Below are 23,202 nucleotides of genomic sequence, written 5' to 3'. Positions count from 1 at the left end.
TAAAACGCGGAGAATTTTCCCTCGACCATTCCGTGGTAGCGATCGATCTATGAGTATGCAAGAATGCGAGCGTGCGGGTTTTTTGTGCGGTACGGACGACTGGCTCTTCGCTTCTTTCGCGAATTGCATAACTAACGCGTTTCTTCTCTCATTACCCCTCGAGCGTGACGAACTTAACTTCTGCGCTGGAATTCTGTGACGCGACGCGAAATAAAGATATTACATACTGATTTTTATTAGAGAAGCTATTTCCTGCTTCGACGTGCATTCTCTCAGATCTACTTCGGGTGGAATTCTATTCTCTGGGAACTCATTATATGGATCAGTGTATTACGGGATAAGGAAACAAAAATAAAAGTTTCCCCTCTTATAAAGTAAAAACTGGCTGAAACTCCAGACCTAATTATGTATATCAACCGATGAGTATTTTTACTGGTATTACCTGTACAAGGTTAACACGTCCTAATGATCTTGCCTTTGTCTCGTCCTTCAAATAATAGTGGCAAATTGTTATGTGGTGAAGGAACAAGTGGGTGAGAAAATAGATGAGGGGGGGGGAGGGGACGTCCGTGCGTGTGTTCGGGACAGGATGTGATTTATGAAATAATCTTCCTGAAGTAGAATTTAATTGAGCGGAGGCGAGGCAAAACGAACACCAGTGGTGTTCCTTAACCCCGGGATGGATTAACGGCGGATCTTGATCAAGCGCGGCCTCCGCAGCAATTTTGGGGCCTGCAACGGGTTGCGAATTGACCCCGAGGGGTCAAATTCCTCGGAGCTCCTAGCTGAAGCTCGCACCTGGCCTTTTCGCGAGACGTCAGGAGTGCTTTCGTATCGATGCCTCGTACGTTGCGGACAATTACGATGTTAAAAAAATACTCTACAATTATTTCCATTCTGCATGCGTTTGTCGTATGATTTGTATCTTTATAAAAAATTATTTCCGTCGCGTTAACTTGATTTTTAAGAAACCATCTATCTGTTTCTGAATAGTTAACCGCAGGAAAATGTAAGTCAAATTTAAAGATTTCGTTCATACTGTAACATTTTTGTTTCTCGGTATTTGTTCCTTTTTATCTTTGGCTAATAAAATTATCTAGGCACGTCCAAAAACGCTCTGTTACTTTCAAGAAGAGTAATGAAGAAGTAAAACTTTATTCTTGCTCCAACCTTGTCCACTTTGTTGCTACGTGTCGTTAACACGTACAGTTCTGAACATCCCTAATTCGTATTTCGTGTGTCACGTCCTACCCTTGAGAGCAAGCTAGGCCAGGCTATTTTTATGGGATGGAAATCTAGACGAGAGGTCACGTTCAGGTTGCCTAGCCGGTTGCGAAGCAGGAGTCGTTTCCTTGGAACTCGAACGCGACGCGGGGAAAAAGAAATAAGAATCTCGAGCGATTCGAAGAACCCGTTTCTCTGATAGTGGCTGATAACTACGTGACCAACATGGTGATGACGGATATTTTCGGATTTCGCCATGTAACACGTCGCTCTCGGTCGGGTCGTTAAACCGTGCGGTACTACGAAAGACTTGTCCACACCGCACAAAGTAGAAGACCGATGTGTGTTTCGTACAATATTACTATTCTCATCTCGCAGGGACGGGGATTCCATCTTGCCGTCATCCGAAAATTATCATCTTAAAATTATGATTCTTTTACGATATGCGTCTAGTGTCAGCTTCAAGTAATAAACCAAAAAAAAGTCACTCGCCAGATTGTAAGAAAAATATTATATGAACAAGGGAACAAGGGAATTATTATTGGTTAATTCCACATTTCTAAAGAAATTCTTGTTAAGCATTTTAAGAAGCAATTAAAAAGAAGAATAAGTGAAATAAATAACCATGATTCTGAATAGTGTTTCTACATATTTTCGTGAAAAAATAATAAGTTTTCGTACATGAATATTTAATTCAAGTCTTTTGAATTACGGAATAATTGTGTTTCAAAATTTTGGATTCTTCAATCACACAAATATTATACAAAGTATTAATTAATATTTTATTATATTTTCAATAAGAGATTATTTATCTTTAAAAGGCAAAGAGATTCGGATTAAGGAATTTTATGGGAAGAACAGACGTTGTTCGACGGATGTAACTGCGCAAATTGAAACTGGGAATATTTACAGTGTTGCCTTACACATAGCGTGCGGAAAAATCGTGCGTATTTTGCACGAAGAACATATCACGAGATATCATTTAGCTTGACGGGCGTGATCCTCGGCACTCGTTTTAATCGGAACTCGCGGTGAACGGACGTGTCGGATTAATTCGCTTAACGGTCACGCGGCTAAGTATTATCTCGACTTAGACTTAAGCCGTAAGCTATGCGTGTATCCTTGTACAAGTTTCAAATTTATGTACTATTTAACATAAATAGCTGTTAATGAATGTTAATTTTAATATGCATTTTTTTAATTCACTTAACCAAATATAAAATATATGTTAGTAAATGAAATTTATGAGAATATTATGCGCAGAATAAGTTGGTTGTATTTAAATACTTTATTCTCGTGATATAGCGCGAAGATAAATATAAACTCAGATAAAATAAGAAATTGATATCGCTTACTATATTTACCAACTCAAAATGCGCTTCGTTGATATTTTACGAGTTATCATTTGAAATGCTACTATTTGTTTAGTGTCTTTTATTGATATTAGTAGCTCTCATTTTATTTTATTTTTAAAATTTGCGAGGTAAATCATAAACTGAAGTTTTTATTCGAATTACTGATCGAATTTAAGTTTATAATTAAATACAAACGTTAAATGCGATAAAGAGATTAGGAGTAAGATGTTGTTCTACAATTATATTTAACATAATTCTGTTGAATAATTTTAATTTTTACATAATTTTTAATTATACCTTTAATTATACAGTTTTTTGCATCACTCGTGTTAGCGTCAGTGGATTATCGAAATCTTCCTGCGCATCTCAAAATACTTGTTTAATATTTCAGTTTATCTCTATGCGAAGAACGATTCCGCAATGTTGTACCACACATATCTCATGGTCTTAGCGACGGGATGATTGGAATTAAGATTAAGAGCGATCGTTACGCGACTTTGTACAGTCTTGAACGTAACCGCGATTGCGTTCCGACGTCGAAATGGATTATGGTCGGCGATGAGCACGCGATTCAGCACGCCACTTGCATCCTCCCGCGCCACGCATGCTGCGTGCCGTGCGACAAGCCGAAAGAATCTCGTAGATCTGGTCGATGATCCCAGCGGCCGCGATGCATCTTCGACGATTTCATGGAGAAAGAAGAACGCGCCGGTCGCAACAAAGACGCGAGTCATCCGAGCGTGGGGAATAATTAAGAGAATTCCTGGCAAACCTCATCTATCACTCGCTAGTCATTTCGAGTGGTTGTCGACAAACGTTTCCGCGTGCGTTTCAACCAGAGTTTTCAACCGGCATCATTCCGTTAGGTCTACACGGAAAGAACAATTTTACTGTAGTATGTAAAAATTTAGATATATTCAAATCAAGGAAATATTTTTATGTTCATGAAAATAATTATGTGGGACGTTCAAGAATACTGTTGAAGAAAGTTTTGATCTTTCACCGACCAGTTTATATAAACGTCGTAATATATAAACGTTTTAATAGCGCAACGTAATAATTTTCAGATATGTATTTCAGCAAAATCGTTTTTTCCGTGTAGCTTTTGATTAAAAATATCGATGGCAGGAATGCCTCTCGATTCTTTTTGATACAGTGTAGATTATTCTGACATGTTGATGGCGTGGACTCGCTGCAATTACACTCGCGAGAATTATAATTTCTCTCGACCTCGTGAAAGTTGCGTCTGGCAAAAAATTTAGATCGGAATGCGTAATCTATGATTTATTCCTTACTGATATGTGTCATAATCGAGGATAAGTTCCACTTCTTGTAGAAACGAAGCGAATGATTAGCCGTAATACCATCGTCAGCCAAGTGTATCGAGTAGGAGAGATTAAAATCCCAAGGGCGATTTCTTTCGCCCTCCTTGAAGTTATAATGATATATTCGCAACTGTAATCATTTGTCACAACCCACGTATATTTATGGGCGACGAAGAAATTATCAAGATACATTATAAATATTCGCTTTCTTTCAGTTTGAAGTTAAACTTTTATTTATTTTTTTGCATCTTTAACGGGTTTTTTTTATCTTTGTAAAAAGAAAAACTTAATATTTCATCACAATAAATTGCTGTTGCAAAATAAGCATCTTTTTTTTGTAATAATAAGGACAGTCTTCTCTCTCTCTCTCTCTCTCTCTCTCTCTCTCTCTCTCTCTCTCTCTCTCTCTCTCTTTCTCTCTCTCTCTTTTGTATTTTAATTTACAGAATGTACAAGTGAAAACTGATAAAAAGCATTACACTTTTTTTCTCTCTCCATTAAACGATAATGCATGCGAATATCAATCAGCAATTGGCGCGAACATTATACCATAATAGCACTCGATCATACAATCATACGAGTGCGATTATCGTCGGGGCGATAATTATTGCTGCGGCAAGCCGGCTATTATCGCTACGGTATGTCGATCGTGCGTCGCGACTATTTATAACGCAAATTGAATATCGTAGGTGAGCTCGATAATCACTCGATCGAGTGCGTCGAGGCTCGCAAGGTCCACCCGACTGTTCTAATCGGCGATCCGTGTCGGACTTCCACGTCGAGTGTGTGAAAACGGAAGCGCGCACGCGTCGCCTCAATGGAAAATGCAAATTGCACGTAACGACGCGGTGAGATATAATGGCGAGACGCTTGCGCAAGAAGTAAAAGTATCTCGCGATACGTATGCGCATAAACCGTAGGAGAACCGTCTCTTGGCATCTTGTCATACTCCGCCGCTAATGCATGTTCACCAAGACGTGTGAGTTTGATTACGTGTGAATGAGATTGCAGCGTAGAGATATCTCAATTCTACCGGGAAACAATTCTTACATTGTAAGAACTTGCTGTCTATAATTTATCTATTTGTTGCATGCGTCTATTGATGTTTATTTTACAAATATCGTACACGTAAAGTGATACTTTCCCGAAGGTAGATCTTCCTGACACATAATTTCGAGGAAGAAAATTTATTAGAATAATAATCACGAACAATGTCGTTTTCGGTATATCATTTTATAAAAAAAGAAATGAATGATTGTACTTTCTAGTATATATCGCTTTTTTAACTTGGATTTTTTAAGTTAAAATGAAAATACTTTTGAGGAAAATAATAATTTTATTTTAAAGAACGATATTATTAGCCTTTTTTTAGTAAATAAATTATTTGTTCAATTTAACAAATAATAATTTAAAGAAAGTACTGACAAAAATTTAAGAAATAATTTAATTGCTTCGGTTTTAAAAATATATTTTTTTTTATTTAGAAAAAGATTTGCGTTAAACAAGCAAACAATTTCTTTAATCCTAATAGAAATAAAATCAAATTTCTTCAAATCAAAGAAACTTTTCTTTAATTGTATAGCAATGCACAAATTTTTTTTACTCGAAAAAGTTTTTTCTGGGTGTAGAATGCCTTTTTATGCAAAAATTAAGTTTGTATTAAAATAATCATAAAATACATGTTGAATTTTTGAGAAGCTTTTTTTAAACTGATGTTTTCTTGTTACTGAATAATTGCATGAAAACGGAATTTCATTTTATCATTGTAACGATCGTTGGCGAAGCGACGATGTAACGATTATCGAGTTCGACCAATTCAGACAATTAGGACGGTGGGAAAGCGAGCGGGGTGTGTGTGCGTGTGTGTGTTCCATTAAGCCGCGTTAATCCGGCGTTATACTTCTTATTTTTGCGATATATTCGTTTACGTCACTTGGCTGGGACATACGATACGCTCGACGCGGAATTGTCGCTCAAGCGCGCGATTAATCGACACAAATTGAGGATTCTCGCGGCAGGCCGAAAGACCGCGCTGCAGCGGATGCATCGATTCGCGACGAGGTCTCGGCTTTGCCATTTTACGCACCAGTTCTTACAACATTTTGCAGCGATTTGTCCGCGAAAGATATTAAATGCGGAAGGTAATCGCCGACAGCGACAACGCGAAACGGTAATCGTAAACTCTTCGTCGAGCGTGTGTAAAATTAAGTAAGAAGTTTTAACCGAAGCGAAGCACGCAAACGCACAATGGACATAACAATAAACGTGCCGTACTTATAAACATACAGCTGCCAGGGTACGTTCAATTTACGTAAAACCTCGTTGCGGCAGTCGTAGATTAAACGTGAGCATTATTGTGTAATCAAGTGGATTGTATGGATTTAAATTCAGCTCATGCGAAATTCATTCGTTTGCACGAGTTTGCACGCATCGCGCGAGAACGGAAAGGCATTCTTCTTGGCGATGGCCAGGCACAAGTCATTTCCTCGTGATTTTCATCGACCGATTCACGAACATTTATGTAACGTCTAATGGGGAGCCGCGCTTCCCGTTATATTTCGCCGGGAATATCGCGCGTTCTCCAACCGGAACGAGTCTCGGTTTGTTTATCGTGAGGATTTATCGTGAATCGCGATAACAGGTTCGGCCATTTCAGAAACTAAGCCGCAATTATTCATCTGTTTATGGACGCCGTCAAAAGTTGCCCGCTTACATTTCTACAATGGAGAAAGCGAAAGCGTTACATAAATCATCGAGATACGTGTATTGCGTACTTATGGATTAAACTCAGCTTACTTTGATTATCGCATTAATGTGTAACAATGGATCGGAATAAAAGAATTAAATGCCTATTGTATACAATTTTCATGCAAAAAGGAGGCGTTTTTCACGTGAGAAACGTGACTAAAATTTCTTTCAATTACTTCTTACATTTCTGTTAGTACTTTCTTTAAAGTAAAAAGTTATTAACGTCGTTTCTTAAAATCGTAAATTTTTATTTTCCGCAAAGATATTTGCACTTCAATTAAAAAAAAGAAAATAACATTGAAGAAACAATTTCATCAATTTGAACATAAATTAAAGAAACTTTTCTTTAATCGTATAGCAATACACAAATTGCTTTGAGTCAAACGAATGTTTTTTTTTTTTACTCAAAGAAACTGTTTTCTGAGCGAGTAAGGAGAAAGAAAAGAAAAGAAGTTGTATATATACGCATTGTACACATGTTTATCAATTCTTGAAATCATTCGCGAGGTGTCAATAACGGATGCAAGAAGAAAGCATGAGGAAGCAGGTGTTCACGCAACACTGTAATTCTTCGTTATCCGACACCGTAATCAAACATCGTATCAGCGACTATATATAGAGAGAGGACATTATTGAGCAAAGGGCACTTAATATTCCGTCGGTGGATCTTTTCATCGCGAAATTTGATGGCGTCGTAAAGATGATCGGAAACGAGCCGGTCGGAGACGTACACTCCGGCTTCATCCTTCTTCTCCTTTCTCCTTCTCTCCGCTTCTTGACGAGTGCGGTTGCTCTCGTGAATCCAATCTTTCCTCCACGCTTCAATTTGACGTCAATTAAATCGGCGGCGGTGGCGGCGGCGCAAGTTAAATCGCACAGCGCGGACCCGTATCAATTTTCAGTGCGGCTAATGACAAAACGTCGTGACGGCGATCACCGGCAACGGAAGGCTCGTGAGCGAGCATGTGAGGCCTCGGCGATTTTCGTCGACGGACTTTCGATTAATTCCGACCTTCTCCCGCCGTCTCTCTTTCTCTCTCTATCTTTCTCTCTCTTTCTCTCTCACCCTTTTTTTCATGCGTCTGCATTCGAAGGAGAACGCGCATTAAGGGACCTCCACGAAAAAACGACTTTTTGTCGCGATGCACAAGCTGCCGCAAGTTTCTACAGACCGGGCTCTTGAAAAATGGTCGTGGATCGGTCTTCTTCCGTCCACCCTGACGTCATTTTCTCTCTCTCTCTCTCTCTCTCTCTCTCTCTCTCTTCCTTCGTAGAAGACGATTTCGTTTCTTCGCGTGCGGTTGCTCCCCTTCTACAACGCGCTCGTTCTGTCGTTCGCGACAGAGCAAAATAACCGGCCGTCGAAGCGAATGGCGAAATTATGCCGCCGGCCAATCGTACCCCGCTGCACTGTCCTACCTACCTGATGTATAAAAAGCGACCGCGTTGCATACATCGCAGAAATTAAATCGGAAAAAATCGTCCCGAATAAGGAACGTGTCTCGAAAGAAAGAGCAGAGTGTACAACTATGGCTAAAACACTAAGTCCTTCGCGATTTTTAGATATATTCAAGAATTACAAATAATAATTGATTTGAATCCGACTGCTAGAGCAAAAACAATTAACGAAGATCAGATAACATAATTATGATTTTTCCTTTGTCGCTTGTTTCTGAGTCATCCTCACATTTCGACTTCTTACTTTACTAATATATTTTTGTTACCCGAGAGTTTTTTTTTAATTGAAAGTTTTGTTATTAAGAAATGAAATAAGATTTTGTTCATCTTCGCGATTAATCTATCAAGAGATTTTGTCGATGTAATAATTCTTGTAATTGAAAATGTTTCTAAATGTTAATTGCTACGAGAAGATATCGATATTTTAGGAAATGAGTCGAAGAATAAATTTTTGTTTCTTCTAATAATTTTCGAAATATAAAAATTTCAAGTGACTTTTCTTGTAACACACCGACTGATTTTTGATGTGTGATTATAATTTTACAAAATTAAGAAGATTCAGATTGTTACGATTAAAATATAATTATACGCACAATGCAACGCGACATTAATTATAAATAATCAATCAGTACGAAATTTTATCTATACAATGTACTAATATATCCATGCATCTAAACAACAAATAACATTGCCGTAAATCTCATTTTACGATTCCAATTATTTCGAAATTTCAAAATACAAGCTTACAGAGTTACAATTGCACATTAATAAATATGTGCGGAAGAAGCGTGCACATGCCAATTAATTCATAAAGTTGTAAACTTACAAGTATTACTACGAATGACTCTAGTGACATGATCACTGAACGCGTCAGGAACGTTATTATCTCACTCATCGTAAATTTATTTAAGTTGCTTCGTGACCGCGCCGTCAACAGCGAATTTTTATTTTGATTACGTGCCGCGTGAGATGTTTATACTTGTCGATTAGACTTTATCGTGGCGATACGTTCGGCTTCCATCGATTACCTTCCTCCATTAAGCTTGCTCGATCGTGAGCCGGAGAGCTCCTCGCGCCGACATAAACGCGCTGCGTGTCGGCTAGGCCCGATCCTAGACGCTGAAGTCTTAATTGGCGCAGGGATCTCAATGCTTATCGAATGACTAATTAATTAGGGTGACCGGACATTAATTAATTGCGGAAGAAAAATCCGACGTGACTCGGGACGCCGCGGCACTTCCTATCTCGATTCGTCGTATGGTAATTATACGAAACCTTTTACAATGAAATTTTTAGTGTATTACATCGAAGGACGGAGCAGTTTCGACATTTTTATCGCGATAAACGAACGATAGACGATGCACAAGTGATCGATTAAAGTTGAAAGGAGAAAAAGACTTCTTCGGACCCATCTTTCAAATTATTCTCGTAAAACAAAGCGTGTTTCCGGATAAACAACACTGGCGACCCGCACTGCTCATTCTGGCGAGCGATTTCGTTTTCCGTGACGCGAGCGTGAAACGAATCAAACGTTCTCGCTGGACCATTGAGCGCGTCGCCGCCCCGCCGGCGTCGGCGTCGCGTCGCAATCGCGCGAGAGAGATAATCTACGTGCGATCGAGCGGCCTCTCGAAAATCGAATGTATCGGAAATCATTCGCGGTCGGTCACGCGGAATAATGGATTAGGCGAGGGAGAGCCGTCGGTGCTGCGCCCGCAGGACATCGGGGAAAGAGGAAGAGAGACGGAAAGGATCATCGTCATCGGTCTGTCGGTCGAGTATCCCGCGGGGAATGAAAAGATGCGGATCGTCCCCTCGCTCTTGGAAAGCACGCCTCGCGGTGCGTCGTTCTGTGCCCGCAGATTTTTCCGTTTGGAGTGCTCCGCACAATGTCGGCAAATAAGCAAACGAAAATTAAATTTTAAAGTCGATCACCTGAAGATACCAACAATGGCTGTTTGAACGAAGCGATGGGCGAATAATCGTCTTGAACGATTAAACATCGAAGGCATTTCGATATAAGAAAATTAATGTGTAAAATATTAATTCTCTCTAAAATACAAGTAGGTATTTTTAATAAATAAGAAGATGCTCTAATATTTGCATTGTACTGCAACGCCGGAAAGAGATTTGACTGTCACGTTATACAACGTTTATTTGTTTTGTTTCTATATGGTTACCTGTTAGCGAAAATTTCAGTTTTTGTTAAAAGTCCAGGCGGAGGCGAGTTTTAATTTTCAACTTGCATATCAGGCACCATTTCGAAAATATAGAGAGGGTGCATTTGTGCACTCTGTAAACGCTTTCCTATCTTAAACCCGAGTCATTGTTTTTACTTTCGACGCGACTTGGTCCTTCCCAAATATGCATTGGAACTCGAACACGTCCGTCATTTTGCGGATTTACATATTTACATTGCCGCCGTGTAAACGAAGCTCGGTGATGGAGCGTGTTCCGGGCACGAAAATAACGATTAAGGCACGTTGACCTAAGCTAAAGGCGACCGATCGTGGATGGGAGGGCTGGTACTGTTCGATATATTTACGTATATTGGAAAAATTCGATATTTTAAATCTGTTTTTTTTATTATATACCTAGATGGAGTGAACATACGAGAATTTGGTTTCATACTTCTGTTCAATTTTACGTTTTTATAATTTATTTATTAATGAATTTATATCTAAAATAAACATGCTATTGTGCTAATGACCGGACATGTACATAGTTGGAAAATTCAACACGTGTCCTAAACGGTCTATTCAAATTTTTCTGTTAATTTAATGCAAAACGAGTATGTTAGAAAGCAACATAAATATTATGTGACAAATTAACACAAAAAAATGTAACACTCCGGCACAATTTGGAAATAGAGTGTGAAAACATATTTCTTCAGTAAAATAAACATTCATATGTTGATTACGTATATCTCATCCATTTATCTTAAAATTTATGTAAAACTACATAATTGTTACGTTATTTAAAAGACTGATTAAAAGTTATGTTTTATTTACATTAAGTTAAATTAAGTTAATTTTGAAAAGCATTATTCACACATATTAAATTATTATTCATATTAATTTATAAGTTTTAAAGGAAGAGATTGCTAAAAAAAATCACTGTTAAAAATCGGTAGCGGAATTTAATATAATGCAACGGAAACTAATTTTAAGTAGGTACATTAAAAATATTTAATGTAAATTTAACGTTGTCAAAAGTACACTAAAGTTCATGTACATGCTTTCAGTTATAGATATTTTTAATTTAATGTACATTTTTAATGTGTGTGTAATTTAAAAGTACATTAAATTTCATGACATTTTGAACAGTGTAGATACAAATTTAATATTTTATTTGTAAATTAAATTTATTTGATATAACAAAGAAATTTTTTTTATGTAGTAATCTATTTTTTTTTACATAGATAAATTTTTAACCAGGGAAAAAATTAGTACATTAAAGTTTATATGTTTCAAAGATAACCGGATAAAGATTAAATTATTTAAAATTAACTAAGTACATTAACAATTATTAAATTTTTAACTTTATTAAAATAAATTTTAACTTTTAACTAGTTATTACCCAATCCTGGGAAAACATAGATAAAATCACACAAGAAATATCAGAGCGTGAGATTCAGTTACGACCGAACAAGGTTCATCTTTAATTAATTAAATTATTCGAATCGTTAGTTTATTTAAAAGTTTAATTCTTTATTAAATCATATTAAAGTTAAATCTTTTATATTTTTTATGGTCGTTCTCGGTTTAAACAAAAAGTGAGTTAACGAAGTCTCAGTTTACGTGAAGCGGAGTTGGCGTAGTAGATCGACTTCTCAGGTGGCAGGATAAGAGAAAAAAAGAGAGAGAAAGACGTTCTTGCGTAAAAGACACTGCCCCAGAGCAGCGAGACGATAGCGTTCGTCGCGAAATGCAGCCGATGCAGCGTGAGTCGAGGGCGAAGCGAGCTGTTCGCCGGAGCGAGGAGAGAGGGAGCGCAGAGATCGGATGCGAAACGGCGGCGAAGAGAAAGAGAAAGCGCGCGGGCGCGCGCGACCAACGGGGGCCGGCGATCGCATACGCGCGCGCAGAGGGTCGGCCGCGCGAAGTGCGACGTTGGCGCCCTCTGGACGGTGCGCCGCGGAAGGTAAGATTAGTCAGTCGCCAGCCGTTCGAGGACGACGCACGTTTCGCGCGCGCGTCCCTTTCCTCTGATTTCTCGCGTTGAGCGCGAGATTGCAGGTGGTCGCGCGCGGTCGTGAACCACACGAGTGAAGTGATCGCCGGCACGAATTGACAATCGATCGTCTGTGCGCGAATTCTTCGAGTTCTCTCGACGAACGGCGGCGTACCCCGCGGCGCGGTCGGAGCAACAAGTGCGCGAAACTTGAGCGACGAAGGCGGGAACTCGGCGAGTTCGTTCGACGCGAACTGAATAAACTGAATAAACTGTGAAGCGGATCGGAGCGGCGTCTGCAACGGAAGGCTGGACGGAAGCTGGAAAACGGTTGGAGAGGAACGACGAACGTGGATCGCGCGTGGTGGTCGCGTGTGCTGACAGGTGGCGACGCGCTGCGCGCGAGAAGGGCGCCGACAGGGCGGGATACACGCACACGGGAGTGGCGGTTGCTGTCGTTGCTCGCGTCCTTCGAAAGCCGTTTGCGCGTGCCTCTTTCGCCCCTTGCGCGAGCCGGAAGAAGCGGAGAGCGCGAACGGGGGAAGCGGAATTTCTCATCTCCGGACGGAGGAGATGCGCACCGGATGCGCAACGGAGACGAGGTAACGCGGAAACGATGAAAAGGAGAACGCCGGACGGTCTGCTGGCGTCGTGCCGCGAAAGAAGGGAAAGCCGCGCTGCGAGATCGCCGCGGTGATATTCCCCCCCGGTGAATTTGTCTCGTACCACGCCGCGCGAAGTTGGCGCGTCGTGAAGTTGGCTCCGTCGCGGAAGCGACGCGTTAACCGTCCCTCTGACTCTCGCCGCCCGTTGGATTATTTTGTTATTACCGCAGCGCGCAGGTCGAGTATCGCTCGTGGGATTGTTTTGTGCTCTCTCTCGTTTTGATCTCGTTGTGATCACCGAGCTGGATTACGCTCTCGCGTGTGGCCCGGAGGGCAGTGCGAATATAGTGAACTGTGAAAGGTTATACGTCGTTATTAAAGTGAAGCATATATCAGTGCCGAGGTGTTGTATGAGGGGGTGATACGCGTCTTTTTTTTGTGAAAAACAAACGACAGAAGGGTGAGAGAGAGAGAGAGAGAGAGTGTGTGTGTGTGTGTGGCTGGACCACCCGCCGCCTGTGATCTTTGCTCTTTGTGATCTTTGCTCTTCGAGAATGAAGTGAACATTCGCGGCCCAGGCTTCTTCGTCGAAATATGAGGATTACGTTCTATCGTTGCGACCGTTCGTGGGTATCGATTGTGTGCAAAAATGAATCTCACCCGTGTGTTTCTGCTATTACTGCTCGTCGCGAGTTCAAGGTACGTTCGCGCGGCGAATAAACAAATAATTTCGTTAAGTATTTTACGAATCGCACAAATCTTTCAATTACTATTTTAACCTACATTTCACAATTATTATTGTATCACGTTGGAACGACTGTCTTGGCTTGTGAAAAGATCTTCTTGGATACAAAGAGTGACTTTTCGAGTAAAAGTGATTATCTCTCGTGTGACTCAATGTATTGGTTAAGCGTCCTACACACAAAAGTGAAATTCCTTCGACGTTTGACCTTTGACGATTTTTAGCAACTCATTTACTAGAGACATTTATATGCCGTTCGATAGATTCTTGTAATTGTTGCAATCGCGCTAGCACTAGTCGTTTTTGAAAGACACTATGCGATTATTGACCGAGATGGGTGGCGTGATTATTGGCGTTACATTCTTCCGATTATCATTGCACATTCGACACCGACGCGAATCGATGGAATTGTTTCGCGTTTTTATTGTTGGATCGTCTTACGTGTTCCTACGTCTCTCGTGCTGCATGGAAACTCGATACCATGCGTGTACTCTGAAAAGAAGAAGTTTAGTAATAATCATCAAGCTTTGGTGAAATAATTTCAAGAAAATGTTTTACTAATATAATCAAATATTTAGTAATTTTTAATAATTATATTAATAGTAACCAATATATATTACTAAATGGTCATTAAATGTTATTGAATATTTGATTACATTAACCGAACATTTATTGGAAATGATTTCATCAAAGCTTAATAATTATCATCTACACTTGGAGAAAAATTCATAGTAGTGATAACTATATAGATTTTATATGTAAAATTAATGTTAATTATACTATTTAATAAACTAGTTCAATAATGTTTTAGTCGCAATAACTATAAAATAGTTTGTCACTACGACAGCAATATTTGTGCAACTATTAATTTAGAAATGGAACAGCACTTCAACTATAATTACATGGTTAAGTAGACTTTACAAATAAATTATAATAATTACTTCTAGTTAACATACGGCCGATTAAATATAAGGCCGGAATAACTGTGATAGCAACGGAGCAGTGACTTAAATATTGCGCTAGGATCAGTTCAACTTTTCTGTCATCTACATTTGCATTATTATTTTTCTGTGGTTTATCCAACAAAACAATTTTATTACAAATAGTTAATAGTACTGTATTTTGTCAGTTTACGTAACTCATTATTATTTTTATTACAAGTACGTAATAAATAGTCGAGATGCTATATTTTGTTTACAGATCTGTAGGTGATATGATTTTTTCTCCAAGTGTAGGCTCGATTATTATTACCAAACGTTTTTTTTTTCAGTGTATTCAACTCGTACGCTAAAGTTGACAAGGACAATCGGTTACTTATCAAAAACAATTTCAATCCAGATCATGCTTCATTTAAACTTCCCTTTCTGCATGTTTCTCAAAATGTATTTTCGTTTTGCAGATGTATGTGCTCGAGCGGATACACCGGGCAGAACTGCGAGAACGACTACATCCCCTGCGATCCGTCACCGTGTGAAAACGGAGGCTCGTGCCATCAGCTTGGCGAACATGACTACGAGTGCATCTGCCCCGAAGGTGAGTACCGCGCAAACTTTTTACCCCGTATCGTGCCGTGGTATCTCACCGCCGCCATACGTACCCCCAATCCCGCGAAAGATGAAACTTTTTCGTATCAACACGTACGATCTGTTGGTCTACTCGCTTCTTCTTCTTCTTCTTCTTCTTCTTTTCGACCTCGCTCTCCTCCGCGTCAGAATTACCTCGTCCAAGGTAACAGGAATGACAGCAGAATCTACGCGCCTTGAAAATTTCCATCGTCGTGGCATCTCCTCAGATTATATTGCGATCCTATGATCAGTTACAGTTACGTGGAAGTACGTGTAACTCCTCGGATTTCTCCTTTTCCCTCCTTTGTCGCTCGCTTCCGGAGCGCTTAATGAATAACTTTCGTTCTCTCCTCTCTGTTATCGAGGCCCGAAATCCCGCGATTTCCACGAAAACCACAGCCCGAGGACTTTTCTCACGGAGCGACCGGGGGACTCGTTCTCGCGATCATCGCTCGTCGCCGTGCAACATTTCGGGGAACAATAGAGAGTCCCTGCCAGTCTAATTGTTCCGATAATTCATCCCGGATTTGGAAAGAGGGTCTTTTTTCGGAAATTCTCGTTCGCGTTCCACTCTGTTTATCGCGGGGCAAAGGAGAGAATCTTTCGCGCCCGTCGCGTAATCTCGCCCCCCTCAAGAAAACGCCCAAGGGGGCGGAGGAAAGACCTGGGAGAGAGGAGGGCAAAAGAGAAGCCCTCTCTCGCACGGGCAATGATTACTCGGTGCAACAGGTACAAACCTGTGGGCCAGGGGTGGCCGATACGGCCATTTACGTGCGTGTGTACACGGTAGATGGTTAATAATGTAAAGCCTAGGGTCAGCCTAGCGTGGCCTCCTCGCTCCCTGGGTTACAATGCGTGGTCCTCTTTTTCCCAGGCGGACCACGACCATGGCGACCCCACCTTCTTACCCGCGTCCGCTCCTTCGCTCTTCCTCCCCTCTTCGTCTTCTTCGTTCACCTTGCCGGCGCGTCTTTTCCCGTTAAAGAAACGCGAGCGAATTCTACGTCGCGTGCGAAATCTTCGGTGACGATTGTTATGCGCTTTCCGATCCTATTTTGTGCGATATATTACTACGCATTGTTACAAGGTATAATGGGTAATCTTCCTTTTAATCGCTGGCCGTGTTTCATTCATGCGTACTAATAATTTTCTATCGCGTGTGTTATTTTATTTCAGTCGCATCGTGTATCCGTCTTTTACTGTTATTTTCTAAATATACGCGACTTTAATTTGTTCACGCGACATTTTTTTTTTTTTTATTCTACTCTACATAAAAATGAAATATAATTTAACTTCTTTGTAACTGGAGGATTATAACGACGAGATCATTACACTGTTTAAGGACTTCATATTCACGCTTGCCCGGTTTTAGCTGAGACTGAGAATTTCCGTTTATCGTGCATTCATAAATTTGCAGATATTCTTGACGTGAGGGAAAGGGGAGAGCAACAAAAAACAACGTTGCAGACATATTTTGCATAACTCCCGCTTATTTGTATCGCTACGTTAATTAAAATATATTTTACGATATTGTATTGGAGTAAAAAGTGCCACGTTACGTTTAGTAGGCATTCGCTTAAGGAACTTTCGGTTGAGGCAACAACCCGGTGATGCCAGCGCATAACTACACGCACCGTGGGCTTTTATTTCGATCATCCTCTTCCCGGCTTCTTCCCGGTCGTTTCACCTCGAACGAAGGAGCTGAAGAGCGAGGCCGCCGCCGCCGCCCGTCATTATCGCCTTCTCCGCTCAGGGCGACGCCTTCCGCACGCTCCTGTAAAACGCATTGCTTTGCTCTCGCTCTTTCTCTTCCCGCTCCCCGTGACACTCCAATAAGTCGCGAGGATTGAAACTCGAAGAAGGCGTGCCCCGGTCATGTGCCGGCGATCGTTAATGCGAGGAAACCGCGAGCTGAGGGATCATACGGATCATCCGTGGTATCATCGCCACATACCGGATTTTGCATGCTGCTGAGGAATCGCTGAGCTTTCTCGGTCGAGGAATTTCTTTTTAATCTCGTCTTCCTGTATATATTATCATCGTAAAGAGGTTCTACTTTTTTTATTTTCCTCTCAAGTCGATTCTGTTAATTTTGTCGCAAGTTGACTAATCAGTCGCATGTGGCACAACTTTCCAATAAATATTCTTTGATTAACATTAATTTAGAGATTTCTCCAATATATTTGTATCATTATTATATTTTTGGTTGTATAAGTAATATAACATAAAATTCACGAAAAACTGTACGCGGAAAGAACAATTTTGTTGAAATACAGATCTGAAAATAATTATGTTGAACCATTAAAAAATTTGTATTGGACGTTTATTTGTATTAAACTGATTGCTAGACTATCAAAATTTCTTACATTAATATCATTAATATCATTTAACCTGTCACATAGTTATTTGGATAGCCCAACAAAATTATTTCCTGATATGTATCTACATAGCTAAATTTTCAGACAGTACAGTAAAATGATTCTTTCTGTGTAAGTAAACTTTCCTCAACGTTGTGCCAGTGTAGTTTACTCTCGCTTTTTAATCGTAACTTTTTCCGAGACGGTATTACTGAGGTAAAATGCCCCAGAGCCGCGTTCGAAATGATTCGCTCGCGTCGTTAGTCGTAATGGTTCAATTTGCAGCAGCATGCTTACGCACGCCTTCCGTCATATTTTCTCTCTCTCGTCCAGCGTTCTTCTCATTGTCGATTTTTTCGCAACTGACGCATCGCTTCTCAGCTCGCTCTAGTTATGCGTTTTTGCTCGCTTCCTGCGCGAAAAAGAGCTCTTCGCAGGGCTGAGGGCTCATAACTATCCTCTCGCAGGACTCTCGGTGCAAGTTCGAGTCGATTTGGTCGCTCGGCTAGTCGTAATGGTTCAATTTGCAGCAACCCGTTCTCTTAACTCTTAACCTCGCCTGGCTTTTCTTCGTACCGAGCACGAGCCATCTGTGCCGCCTCCTTCTCTTGTTTCTTTTTCGTTCTAACATGGGTACCACTCTGTCTCTTTCTATCTGTCTCCTTCCTAAGGACGGTCCCCTGCCTAGAGAAGAATTTCCCTCGTCGAGCGATCCGATCACGCCTCTTCCATTCCATTCCGCTAATTAGAAACTGTTCTATCGAGCGCCGGTTAAACGATTAACCGTGCACCCGTAGATTAATCAGTCGAATGAGGAGGGGAAGACGATCCTAGCGGAGAAAGGAAGAGGGAGAGAGAGAGATGACTCGGTTCTCTCGATCTCCTTGCAACGTTCGTTTTCTAGAGTCAGGTCGAACTATCTCGCCGGTCTACCATTTCCTTCGTTTCTTTCTCGTTCTGATTCAATCATTATACACATAGCGTATACACGTATGTGCAAGTACACGTGATGATACACCACATACGATGATACCGGGCGAATGAATCGAAATGGGTGAAAGAGAGCGAAGAGTCTTGTCGATTGATCGACCGCGACGATTGTACGGACTCGGTGAAGTTCTTGTGGATGAATTAAATCGTCGGTTTTATCCTTGCCGCGTACCGCGACGATCGACAAGAAACTTGAATTTATTGTTGAAGTTGTACTTTGTCGGCACCACTGCCCAGGGAGGATTGAACAGTCTCGCCGCGAGAGACGGTGCGTGCTTCCGTCAATGCTCTCACACCGATTAATTTGTTGATCTACTTCTTGTCGTTTGCAGAGACTGCTTCTGAATATTATTTTCTGCATTTTATATTTACTTTATGCCTTTAGTTTTAGTTGCTTTATTTGTTAAATAACATTTTAGAGGTTATTAACATGGTATTTACGTTAGTTCAATAGAAAAATAATACAATAGTTTGTGAAGATGTGTAATGTAAAATCTAATTATTTCATTACAGTAGATTTTTTGTGAAGTAATTTGAAATTTGACATTTTAAAAGAGTTACATATTTATATAACGTGAATATACTCAAATCCTTTCATTTAAAAATTATTACGAATTTTTAATTATTTACTATGATACATTTTTTATCATAATTATAAAACAGTTTTACATTAAAGATAAAAAAATATTTAAGTCTCAGATTAATGACTTTGATATTCAAAATATATTCACGATATAGTCTTCGGTTCTTCCTTCGGTGAAAAATATGTATCTACCTACGCGTTTCTCTGTCAATTAAAGAGGAGCATTTTATTTCTACTAACTAGCTACCATCTCGTTCCTCGTAATAATTGTAAGGAAGCTATTACAGATTGCGTTAATTGAAATCAGACAAATCTTGCCTACATTTAATCGAACCGATCCGCTTTATTTTATCATATGATTGATGTTGAAAGATGGAATACATTCACTCTCTTTTATTTTATATAACTTTATATAACTTCTGTAACTGGTTGTACGTTTATAGACGTGTCAGATGATGATATGATAAATTACACGGAAAGAACAATTTTTCTGACATACAGATCTAAAAATAATCATGTTCAATCATTTAAAAAAATTATATGGATCTCTAACTTGCTAGAATGGTTCCTAGAATATCAAAACTATTTACGAGTATAGCAACGTGATCACGTTTGGATGCCCTACATAATTCTTTTGATCCGACATAAAATTATTTTCTTATTATTCTGACCTAGCTAAATTTTGAAATGTTGCTGTAAAATTGTTCTTTCCATGTAGGATTATATTATATACTTTACATATTTATTTTATATAATACAAATATTTCTTTACATTTATACAGAATTTCTTGTGTCGTAAATGCACGTAGTGCATATTATATAAAATATACAGAAAAAAAGTAAATCATTTCTTATCTCATTTCTTTGCAAAGGAAAGTTGTCACTAGTCGTTACTAGGCGTATCGTCTATACATAGACTATACGTCAGATAGTTACATAGTCCATGCATATAAGCGTAGAGTATTTTTCATGCGTGGATAGACAATACATTGGAATGCATTGAGAAAGAACGAGGTGGATGGTTATCCGTTCTCGGGCTGATTTATGCCATTGTGCGTGTATAAAGTGCGTATAGCTTAGCGATCGAAGGAACGGCGAAGAGGCGGAGAAGACAGATTTCGCGAAATAAAACGCGTTTATTTCGCGATTCTTGCTTTTTGCTTTCCAATTGTTGCGTAGGATTTATGCGATAAAGGAGATTGGAAAAAATAGAAGAAAAGCAGAGATCATTCGAATAAAAACTCATTTCGGTTTCATTTTATAGTTATATACGTGCACTTGAACATCTCAAAAAGTCTTGTAAAATATTTTAATATGATTATTTGTTTATCTATTATTATAATATATTTCACAAGTATATTAAACTTTTTGCCTATACATCTTTGGGATCGAGTTTACAAATGAAAAGTATTTAATGAATTATCAGAAATGTTGAAAGATGCTAGTAATTTATTTGTTTCATGAAAAAATTGTACCAAACATATTATAATAATTTTTTCACCCTAAACGTTTTCAATTACTTTAATTATTTTAATTTTTGATATTCAAAGTATTATTAATACATGAAATGCAAGGATGTTCGCCAATAACGTCTAACATTCTCTTGCCCATTTAACCGGAACGTAGGCATTGTGCACATGTACATCACAATCTCTTTCGCGTGTACTCGCCGAATACGAAAGCGGTACTTCATCTACGGTACCCGGAAACGAGCGAATAATTGACCGAAGTTTTTCGTCACGCGTCGCGATCGATCTGCTGATAATTATTACATCGATGCGCGATAACTCGCGCCTCGTTCCCACGTGTCGTCTCGCGAATCTACCATTCGCGCAACGGTACACGAATTTTAACGCCGAGTTATGTATGCGCGTACCTCTCTCGCCACCCACACCTAGCGTAGCATCGCTATCGTCTTTAGAAACGTCTTTTAGGTACATTCAAATGCGATTGAATCTACTCGTGACTCGGAAAGAGGGAGAGAGAGAAATATTGACTTCTCGGTTACATCGTTCTTTATTAGTCGAGCAGGACTCAACACTTAATTAAATCTCTCTATAATTCTCCTCGTAGACTCGCCATTCAGAGCGACCGCGTTTCTCTCGGCACGTTTCGCCGCTTTGTGAATGTTATTAATACCTTCTTCGTTGTGTCCCCTTGAATATGTTTCTTCGCGTTCTTTTCTAATCCTACACAAAAGCTGTGTTCTCTCTCGGCGCGATGTTACATAATTAATAGCCGCGAACAATCGAGCAACAAAGCGGGCGCGTACGACGACGTTTAACAAGTGTCCTCGCGATGTACATCTCGCGTGCCTTCGTTCTCGCGCATTGTCCGTGAGCCCCGGTTTGGATCTATTTCATTGCGCAGTCCAGTGACTGTCGTCACTGCGTTCTCTCGCTCGTTCTTCCGGACCTCTAACTTGACTCTCAAGTGACTTAGGTATGTACGTGGGAGTTGGCGCGCAAATAGCCAAGGTTAATATATCATATATTATTTACGCAATCTACGTAATCCTCACAATTATATTATTTGATAAAATTAACTCATTAAAGTTCTAGCTAATTTTCTGGATAAATTTGCATGAGACTTGTAGATATAAATTATATTGACTCGCGTTTTAGTGAATCAGTGTGTTTGATTACGTGTAGGATGTTTTGATAGCGTAAATAATTACTCGCCTTACGCATTTTTTTGGATTCCGATGCGGTTATTTAAAAAAATTGTTACTCTTACAATTAGTAACGTTGGCTCTCGTTCGCTTCAATCCTCGTTGATGTCGAAACAAATCAGTCGTCCAAACAGAAAAATGTGAGTCTGGAGCTTCCGAGAGACGCGGAGACACCGATCTCGGGCTGGATGTGCTCGGCTCACAATTCCTCGCGACAGTGACAGATAGCGGTCGTTGTCCGTGGCTGCTTGTGGCCACGGGGATATAAGTATACTGCTAGCGTTCCATTCTCATAAGCTCTGGAAAGGGTTGGAAGGGGACACGATAAATGAGTCCGAGCCGCCCGCTCTGGACGAGACGTGACTCCGAGCTGAGGTCCGCGTTTCCATCTGGCCCTCCGAATTTAAGATCGTAAAATTTACGACGGAGAATGTAGCTCACTTGCAGCAATAATCGTAAAGCTGCGATTTTGTCTGATACCTTTACTGCCCGTAAATACCTTCTTATTGAGATAAAGACCATTCTATTTGCATAAGAGTTAGAAATCTCGAGGAACGCGCGTTACATCAGCTTTCGTATGTTTTATATCTTCCATATGCGTACGTATTGCTCGGAAACTATCGCGGGCCGTTGCTCGCGCAGAAATTACAACGCGAAAATTTATACGCTATTATGTTACATGCGCATAAACAGACGTAACAAGCTGGCAAAATATATTATCAGTTTGGCATTCTAACGTAGTAACGTACGAGTTTCGTGGACATCGTTACGTTCCCACGATTCGGTCAAACGGCACAGATGCGCCGTATGGGACCCCTTTCGATTTCGTTTTTCGCTCATCGAGGTCTCGATACGTCGCGAAACACGGCACGACTCTCCGGGGAATTGGTCTGAAATCGGGGCGAATAATGTGTTACACCCTTTCTATGAAGCATAAATTGCATTGATACAAAATTAATAACGTATTCGTGTCAGATGTAAAATGTAACATCAACCAAATATTGAATGTAAATTAAATTCTTTATTGAACGATCATTATTACCAGCATAGTTGAATTGTTATAACAATTTGTTTAACAGCGATGTAACTGTATAATGTCTGTATTACTTGATATAAAAAAATACGCTGTAATTTTATTGTTTTTTTTTTAAGATTAGAATAAAAAATGGTCTCAGCTCAAAATTTTTATAAAGGTCAATGTCTTTTGTGTGAAATTGCGTGTCTAGTAGTTTAGGAAAAATATGAATTTAATTTTATTTAATTCAAGCTAACGTTAAGAAATAATATTAAACTTGCACGTAATCATAACACAGAATAGTCCATTGAACTTTATACGGTGGAAGATGAACCTCTCACGAGATATCTTCCTCGTGGGCACCTTTTATTTATTCAGATGATAGAGAGAG

General features: G+C 39.8%; 1 protein-coding gene across 3 annotated transcripts in view; it reads left to right on the top strand.

Annotated features, from left to right (window-relative positions):
• The window catches only part of LOC105201841 (neurogenic locus Notch protein), a 249,730-nt gene that overhangs the window by 104,816 nt on the left and 121,712 nt on the right, over window positions 1-23,202 (top strand). For 2 of the 3 annotated variants that reach the window (XM_039450855.1, XM_026134428.2), the window contains exon 5: window positions 15,030-15,163. In XM_039450855.1, coding sequence (XP_039306789.1) covers window positions 15,030-15,163 — 134 coding nt within the window. Of the gene's footprint in view, window positions 1-13,420; window positions 13,588-15,029; window positions 15,164-23,202 lie in introns of those variants that run through there. The other variant, XM_026134429.2, reaches the window with a different exon arrangement.

This window comes from Solenopsis invicta, chromosome 1 (genome assembly GCF_016802725.1).
Source record: "Solenopsis invicta isolate M01_SB chromosome 1, UNIL_Sinv_3.0, whole genome shotgun sequence".
In the NCBI taxonomy this organism is placed as follows: domain Eukaryota; kingdom Metazoa; phylum Arthropoda; class Insecta; order Hymenoptera; family Formicidae; genus Solenopsis; species Solenopsis invicta.
Note: the sequence above shows the minus strand (reverse complement) of the source record. Positions and strands in the feature narration are given on the sequence as shown.